The 9,015-nt window shown below is 50.5% G+C and overlaps 1 protein-coding gene across 2 annotated transcripts; it reads right to left on the bottom strand.

Moving 5' to 3' along the window:
• Positions 1 to 890: 890 nt before the first annotated feature.
• LOC117580805 lies at positions 891 to 2,734 on the bottom strand. 2 transcript variants are annotated; one of them, XM_034267505.1, is made up of 2 exons: positions 2,591 to 2,734; positions 891 to 2,551 (listed from the first exon to the last, which is right to left on the bottom strand). In XM_034267505.1, the coding sequence occupies exons 1-2, from the start codon at positions 2,591 to 2,593 to the stop codon at positions 1,139 to 1,141; spliced, it is 1,416 nt and encodes a 471-aa protein (XP_034123396.1). In that variant the 5' UTR covers positions 2,594 to 2,734; the 3' UTR covers positions 891 to 1,138. The 2 variants fall into 2 exon arrangements, with proteins under 2 accessions (XP_034123396.1, XP_034123397.1); XM_034267506.1 differs by having other exon boundaries at positions 891 to 2,533; positions 2,591 to 2,709.
• Positions 2,735 to 9,015: the final 6,281 nt, after the last annotated feature.

The following is a 9,015-nucleotide window of genomic DNA, read 5'->3' as shown; positions in this document are numbered from 1 at the left end:
TGGTTAAAGCGGCCTCGCCCCCAACACAGCAGCTGATGGGGCTGGAGCATGGTGGGACGACATCTGTCGCGGGCGACGTGTGAAATTTGTAGCCAAAAAATGTTTGCACTCCTTCCCGTTGGGCCATTTATAATGCCACCGATGGTTCTTGGTCCATGAACATTCAGCACAGCGACAACAACGACGGCGACGAGGTGGACATATTGGAAATCAAAATGTTGACATGCAGCAGGGACAACATTTTTCAATTAAACCGATGACAACACACGACCCCAGTGGCAGTGGGTGCTGAGGCAGCAGATGCAGATGCGGCCAAGAGTGGGGAATGGCGATAACAGGAGAGCGTGAGAGGGGACCTAAGGGCGGGAGTTGTTAACATGGTTAATAGATATCCATACAATCCGTCTGTTTTCATAGCTATTTCCATAACATGAGCATAACAGAGTCGCTGTAGTCTCTTCTGCGTGTGCAGCAGGCTAACAGAACGCTAACAGAGTGCTGGCAGACTGCTAACAGAACGCTAACAGAGTGCACGTAGACTGCTAACAGAGTGCAGGCAGAGAGAGGAGAAGCGACCATCAAGACTAACAAAGAGAGCGGATCAACGCCAAGTTCTCTCTCAAGCCACACGAATTTTGTACAGCGGCATGCTCGCATATGCGCGACACCCTCCGTTGACTCAGTGCAATAGATGAACCGTTGCAACGGTAAGTATTTTGCGTGTTGGTTGTTCTCGGGAGTAAATGCATAACTGCACAAAACACTCGTGGGCACAATAATAGGTGAGGTAGGAAACCACAAATCAAAGCTTTTTCCCTGAGGCGGTTAATCGGTGTGCCTGTACCCTACAACTTCCAATCAAACACTCTTTGCACTTTACAACACTCATGTTGAAATTTAGTTGCTTATTTTGTTTTAGATGTGTAAAAAATAAAACCAAACCCATTGGGCGACTGCTGTTGTTGATCGGTGGGTGAACTTCTCCGCTTGGAACTTCTCCGTTGGACAACCCTTACAGGCAATTGTCACAGTGTCTCCGTGTGGAGCTGTGGAATCTGTGGAACATTTGCCAGTGATTGCTGTCTCTGTGGATGGTGCGGTGTCGATAGTTGGGGGGGTTTTTGTCATTGAATTGGAACTAGTTGACCACCGCCAGGACGACGGTGATGTCATCCATATTCAGCTGGCGGTTGGAACCCTTTCCATAGGTGCTGCAGGTGGCGGAGCGTGCGATCAGGGCCAGAGTCTCCGCATACAGACGCATGCGACAGGGCTCTGTGCGTCCGTCCAGCTCCGAGATCAGCGACAGAACTCGCTCATCGTGCACATTGTCGAAGAAGCCGTCGGTGGCCAGGAGCAGCATGTCCCCGGCCTCTGCGCGGAATTGCTGAATAGATGCCTGAGCAATGTCGTCATAGAGAATGGCGGCGAAGCCACCCTGGATCGAGGCAATCGAGTTCCGTGACTGTTTGGTGGAGCGTGCAATAATTATTCCGCTTCGCACCACCAGGAAGCCGCAGCTGCCGATGTTTGTTGCGGAGACGATGCCCGTGCGTCGGTCCAGACTCAGGAGGCAAGTGTGGCAGCTGGCCAAGACGGGGTGGCGCTCCTCCTGCACCTCGCGATGGGCCCGATGCAGCAGCAGGTCCAGGCGACGCGGCTCGTGGCAGGGGTTCAGCGCCAGACGCTCGCAGGAGCGCATCAGAGAGTCGCTAAACTCTCCAGGCGAGAGCTTGCAGATACGCCCGCCACCGACACCGTCGGCCACGCCCAGTGTGTCGCCGCGATTGGTGCTGGCCGCGAACCAGGCATCCTCGCCGCACTGCCCCATTTGGTACTCCGCGCGCTTGCTCGGAATGCCGCAGGTCACGCTCAGCAGTCGCAGCTCCTCCGGCCCGTACAGCTTCCAGCCGTGAATGTCCTTTGGCTGTGGCCATGTCTCTGCATCAGCCACTTGCTTTTCGTACTCCTCGAGCAGCGTTCGCAGCCAGCGGTGGCCCTCGAACAGCGGCTTGAGCAGGCGGACGCCGACACCACCACCACCACCACCGATGAGGCTCATGCATTGACAACCGCCGAAGGTGGCTCTGCGAACCAGTAGTAAGCCACCGGTGGAGAGCACATGAACCAGCTGGGATGTGCTCTGGCCAAGTCTGGCAATCATGCGACCACCATTTGTCGTCGCTCTCCGGTACACCTGCGTGCCGTGCGCTATGGCCTGCTCCAGCAGATATCCACCATCGGCTGTGATGCGGGCGACGAGCTCGTCACCCCAGATGCCGGTCTGCTGCAACAGCCGACTGGCTCTGGCTGAAAGCTGAGCTAAGCTCAACCGTGCGCGGTACACAACGCGGGCACATCTTTTGATCACGACTTGGAGCACTTTGCCCGTGCGAGAGATGAGGATCTGGACGAGCAGCCCGCTGCCTCGCAGCACGATCTTGATTATGTGACGGCCACCGCTGGCCGCTGTCTGCAGATGTGTCTCCACTCTCTGGATGCCTGCATGCAGGCGCACAAGTCTGTCCATATTCTGTGGGCCAAAACGAAGCTGCAACCAAGAGGAAAGCATAAGGATAAATTTACGTACCATTTCAGTCCAATCTTGTGGGCAGTTTATGGTTGTGTGATTTTGTGGTTTTTCTCTTGCAGTCCGAGATAAGAAAATAATACTAAACAAAGTCTCTGAATTTTTGTACTAAACGCTTAAACGAAATACTCAATGTGAGGCTGTTTTTTTGTGTTGGGAGGAAAGGCCTGCTAAGTTGAATAAAAATGAGATGGCAGCTCCTGGTCTAAGAATGCCTGGAAATGCGCTGGAAAATGTGTCTCTCCCTGTGTCTATATTTCCATAATCATTTAGCTGGCGCCACACCATCGCCCACAGTCCCCCCATTGCACTTGCACATGCTGCAGCTTCGTCGCCTGGTTCTGGCCCTGGGGCTCAACTCAATTATGCACAATTACGGACACAAACAGATACCAAGTGGCAGGAGTGGCAGGAGGTGTGCAGGAGTGAGAGGAATGAGGTAAGTATGCAGATGATATCTGCACCTCTGCCCCATGCCGGATGCTTTTTTTTTTTGGCTGCTGGGCTTATCCTTTGTGCAGTTGCAGTTGCAGCTGGAGCTGGAGCTGCAGATGTGGCACTCGAATTGCATGCATAGCTCATTGCGTTGCCACACTCGACGTGGATGAAGTGCTGTGGCATGTGGGCATGGGTGCTGCAACGGCTGCTGCAACTGCTGCAGCGACTGCTGTCAAAATGGCATTGAATTGCTTAAATACTTTCATCGTCGCCATCGTCATCGTCATCGTCATCGCTTAATGGCTTGCCTCTTTTTTGGTTGCCATGAAAACCCCCAAAAAGCATAAACCAAAAACCAAAAACGATGCTCAAACATATGTGAATGGCAGCCAGATATGAATAAGGGGCACTGCTTGAACGAATGAATGAATGAATGAATGAGTGAGTGAGTGAGTGAGTGAGTGAATGAGCGATATGAAGTGCAATCAATGCAAAAATGTTTTCAAGTATCCAACCAGCCAGAGGCAGAGGCAGAGCCAAAGCATTCAGGACAGCCACAAAAGCTAGACAATTCCTGCACCAGATGCACTGGCTTATGGGTCCTGGGGCTGGGTAATGGATGTGGCATGGGTACGAGGACCTATTAGATGATATTCCCAGCTCCAACTGGCAGGGTGTGTGTTGGTGTGAAAGGATTATTCACACACTATTGATTTCAAATTGAGTTGACTTCAAATCCGTTTGAATTGACAGCAGCAGCAGGAGCAGCAGGAGCAGCAGCACATGGCAACATCGTTGCCTCTTGGTCTCCTGCCTCTCCTGCCATCGCATGTGTATGTGCTGCCGGAAGTTGACTAATGAATTTAATTTGCAGTGGGTGTTGGAGCAAATAGAGCGACAAGCGGATGGCTGGCTGCTATCTGGGGGGCACACTAGACATCAGCGAGGCAGTCAGCCAGGCAACTGACTGATTGACTGACTGCCTGCCACGATGCCTCGATGCCTCGATGCCGGGCTCTCTATTTGTCTATCTATCTGTTTGGCTCGATGCCTGATGCCTGACTGATGTCTCTGTGGCTGTGCGCCTGTAAGTATGCAACGGCCACACACACACACACACACACAATTGATTGACATTGGCAGTTGTTGCCACAGAATGGCACATGCAGGGTGCAGAATGCAGGCTGGTATGCATTAAATGCATCTGCAATTGATTCCATGCCGAAAGGAAGCCAGCAGCAGACATTGCCCAAAGTCCACCCACTCTTTGCGGCCAGCAAGGACACAATGGACACCGCTTAGTGTGTCCTTTTGGGGCAGCCACAATTGTTGCCTGACCAATGATCAATTTAATAGGAAAACAATATTGATAGCCAAGGGCCCCAAGGGGAGAGAGAGCGGCAGCCGGACAGGACACTTGAAGCCCCTTGAGGCCAGCTACTGAGACAGGGGCTGGGACTGAGACTGAGACTGTTGCTGGGAGCGGAAGTGTTGCGGTTACTGGTAAAGATTGGGCAAAAGCCCTCCTCAATGGGAGTCCTGGGTTTTGTTTGTTTGCCTGGTTGGTTGGTTGGTTGGTTGGTTGGTGGGGCTGCTCTGGTCGGAAACTTGCTAAACTTTTGGTGTTGTGTTGTAACTAAATTTGAGCAGACACATGCGAACACACCCAGGACATGCAGGACATGCAGGACACCCGGACCCACACACACACTCGAAAGTCCCGGCAACACTTTCACTTGTGCGTAGCGCGCTCCTTGGCCAAAACCCTCAACCCGTTCGAGTCCCTGTTTGGTTTCTTGTGGTTTATTATTCACGCCTGAATTGATTGTAAATTAAAGTTTGCCCAGCCTTGGTCCGTGGCCCTATGTGTCCTTCGTGTCGTTGTGCATTTTGAGGTCAGCCTATGGTAAAGTTTTCTTTTGTGTGTGCATTGGATCTTGGGTCCAAGTCCGGCCTTTGTCCGGGCGGGCCACTCATCGCCCTTGTCTGCTATGCCTCGGCCCTTACTCGCTCTCTGGGTGGTGCGGGGGGGTGCTCCTGCTGCCGTCCAAGGGTCCTTGCCGTATTAGAAGCCAAAAGGCATTCAAGTGCACATAAGACGATTACACATCATTTAACCGACGCACTGCAAAACTATGAGCCACAGTCCCAAGTCCCCAGTTCCCAGTCCCCGTCCCCAGCCAGACACATTGAGGGTCTGTAATTGTTGCTCCTTTCGCCTTTGCCTCTGCCTCTGCCTCTGCCTCTGCTCGCCTTTTATTGACTGCTGCATATTGATTATAGTTACAATGCCTTCGAGTCTTGTGCCACACTGCTGCTGCCTCTCATCTTGCCGTCTGGCCAAGGAAGTTCATTTTCGCCTTCTGTCGGGCATGACTTGACTTGATTGCTGGCATTTGTCGTTCTTGTTTAAAATTCAATCGCTGCACTCAAGTGTGTACGAGATGTATTCATGTGTACACCTCTCTCTCTCTCTCTCTCTCTGTAGCTGTCTGTGTGTGCGTTTTGAGACAAAATTAATTTGGTGTTAATAAAGTGAAAGTGTGGCCTTCCATTCACAGTTTGTCTGTGTGCGAAACTGTCTTCAGCTCTTGGGCTCTTTAAGACTTAAGGCTTATATTGATTGGCATCCCACAAAACTTTAAGCATACACAATCAAGGGGCTGCTGTTGGGTTGGTGTTTCACTTGAGGTTTGGGTTATTCCATTCTTGTGGCATTTATTGCCGCTGAGCTTTTTGGGGCGACTCTGGAGTGGGTTTGGATGTGTTTGGTTTTCGCATATTGATTGGTAAGCCAAAAACTTTAAAGCAATCATTTTAGTTGGAATCTTTCGGTACAGTAGCCGTTGAGGGAGCAGCTGAAAAGGAATTAAGAGTATAATGAAGTAGCTTATAAATGCTTAAGGCAGCCCCGAGATATCTTAAAGAATGATTCGATCCCGAGCTGTTGGATGAAGTCTCCACTTCGCCGGATCGTGCATGGGAATGCTGTGAAAATGTATTAGCTGGGTCCTTCTCTGCTGCCGATCCTGGCAGGGAGCCGCTGCTGCTGCGTAAGAAGCAAAACTTTGGCCACTTGGCCACATTGCTCAAGTGTTTTCGAGGCAGGGAGCGCAGGCATGCACTCGAGGGCCTGGCCCGGCCCGGCCCGGTGTCCACCTTCTCTCCGTTGCACAGTTCCTGTTGGCTGGGCTGGACATCAAAGTTGCCAACTTTCGACTTGAAGAATTTTCGACAAGGCGACTTGGAACTTTTGTTGTAGCTGGAAGATACCTGAGCAAAAGGCAGCAAGGAGCAGGGAAAACTCCGCCTAAAAAGAAGGTGGAATCACAGGCAGAAGCCAGAAGTTTAATTGTTGTGTGTGTGTTGTGTCCTGTGTCGGCCTCCGGGCCCCGGCCGGGCTCTGGCCCTGTAGCGGCAGCGCTCAGGTGTCCTTAGTGGTGTTCTAATTACTAACAAACTTAATTTGCTACAAGTTATTTTCCTGCGGACACCGCTTGCCCCTGCATGACCACTCCTTTGCCTCTTTGCCATTCGGCTGGGACACTTAAGCCACACGCGAAGCGGACCCTTCTCGCGCGGCAGGCTTTGGCAGGTCTTAGACCAGGCCAGAAGAAAGTTTTGGAGGAACTGCTGCGAGCTGCACACCAGAACGATCTTCCACAGTAGATCGTGGGCAATGAAATCTGTTGCTGACCAACCGCACAGCCAGAGCCCATCATCCATTGTGCCCTGGCAACGGCAGTGGGAAACCGCTCAGGGCACGGGTCGTTTCTGAAGACTGTGTGGACGCGGTCAGGTCTGAGCCGGGGCGCAGTGTCCGTTGTAAATTATGCGCTTTGGCTTACAAATTGCATGTGCCTGGCAGCATGAAGCATGTGGCAAGTCAACTGACTGACTCCTGGCAGCACAAAGACAGGGATGCTCACCATCTCCAGCTCCATCTCCAGCTCCATCTCCATCTCCACCTTCAGTTTTATGCTGCATCTTGCGAGTGCGAGTATGGTGCATCTTTGGACTAATGCGTGGTCAAAGTTGTTTGCCTCTCCGACCACCGGGCAGTGTATTCAAATGAGCGGCAGGCAGGACTGTGCAACTCTTGTGTGTGTTTTGTGGCACTGCCAAACTGGCGAGGCAACTTTCTTAGACATACTTTTCTTATGGTCCCTGGCCGCTGGACAGCAGCGTGGCCGCCTCAAAGGCAAATATTTTATGCTTTACGTGGTTGGGTTACTTGAGAAATTACGTGGTTCGTGCAGCAGAACACCAACCAACACCACTCCCACGGCTCTTTCATTGTCCTTTGATGGGGGGTGCAATGGGTTTTTGCTAGTGGCCAGGGGACCGGCATTAGTATTTAACATGAGCTGCCTAAAAGTATGCAAAGTTATTTCTTGCTCGTTGTCTCTCGCTCACTCGCTGATAGTACCTCTTGCCAGGGTGTGTCCTTGCTGTTTCTGACACAATACGTAACACGAAGGAGCAAGCAGCCAGAGAGCCGACTAAAAGTATTCAAGTATCGAGCAACTTGAAGCAAATATGGCACAAAATCTATGGTTTTGGTAGTAACTTTAGATTTACTTACAGTCCAAAATGCCATCAAAATATTGGACTAAACACAGCTGCAAACACACAATAATATTTATACGAAATGTGTACCCAGTTCGAGGGCATCAGACGGTCCATCAAAGCACTTTCTGGCTGCTCCTTCTTGGCTGTGGTGCGTTGGGTTAACTTAATGTTATGTTCTAACTCTAAACGCATCCAACTTGACTTTTTATCCTTAACCGCCCACCGCTGCTTGACCCTCTCCCACCCAGCAGCATTCAGCTGGCATTCTCGACTCCTCCCCCCTGTGTAGTCCTTCGGCAAATGCTTTTGTGTACTTAGCGCCAGTCCAAAAAAAAGTTGTAAAAATCGTGTAAAAAATTCTCGCACACAAAACGTGCAAAATGCGTTCCAGCAGCCAGCAGGCAGCAGCCAACCGATACGATTCCCCACCCTGACCGGACTCTGATAATTTATTTTAATGATAATGCATGCGAGCCATTCCGGTGTTGCAGGTTCATGTCCAGATCTAGTAGCGTGGTTTGTGGGCTATTCTGGGGTTAAGTTAGTGCGTAGTCAGAGTCCGAGATGGGTTAAGTGAGCGGCTGGCTAAAACTTTCAACTTATGGACAGCAACCCAGGGGCCAGAAGCGCACTCGATTCAGTTTTCGGTAGATTGTTCGCCTAATGATATGCCTCAAATATTAAGTGCATGACACGCCCACTTGGACAGCAACTGAGGACAGTTTGTGGCAGCAGCAAGGAGCAGCAAGGAGCACCCAGGCAGTGGATGGACGGACCGGACAGGACGTACTCGCATAGCGCATCATTGTAAAACCCTTTCGGCGGCTTCCAGCTACAAGACAAGTGCAAAGTTTTACCCACAAAAACTTTTATGGAAGCATAAAACTTGTGCATTTTTCTACAAAACAAAGAAGAAACAACCAAAAAACAGAAGCAAGAGAAAAGAAAAGGAAAAACCACGCACACACTCACTAAAAATACAAAAAGAAAACAACGAACAAAAAATCAACACAGTAGCAGAAACTGAAACCGACTTGGTCTCACTTTGGCCACTCTTGTGCCTAAAAAGAAAATGCAAATAAAAAAGTTTACCCTGCGACGGCCGCTTTTTCCAGCCACGATTTCTTTTTCTTTTTCTTTTCTTTTTTTTTTTGTGGGTATTTCTTTCCCAAGAACTACTGTGGGGCTGAGGCTGAAGGTTGCCTTGGTTTGGTTTTAGTTGGGTGAGTGCTGGACTCTGCGCTGACCAATGGGAATGAGGGTCTGAACCATGTCAGAAAATGTCTTGGGAGAGTTCAAGGCATTTCCAATACCGGCGCGCCAAGTTTGCCATTTAAAATCAGTCATAATATTTAGAGCTGTCTCCGAAAAGGTTGCCTTGAATCCCAGTATGAACTACTTGCAGGACCTGCTGT

The sequence above is a fragment of the Drosophila guanche genome, unplaced genomic scaffold, assembly GCF_900245975.1.
Source record: "Drosophila guanche unplaced genomic scaffold, DGUA_6, whole genome shotgun sequence".
NCBI classification, from domain to species: domain Eukaryota; kingdom Metazoa; phylum Arthropoda; class Insecta; order Diptera; family Drosophilidae; genus Drosophila; species Drosophila guanche.
This window is presented reverse-complemented; position numbering and strand designations above follow the sequence as displayed.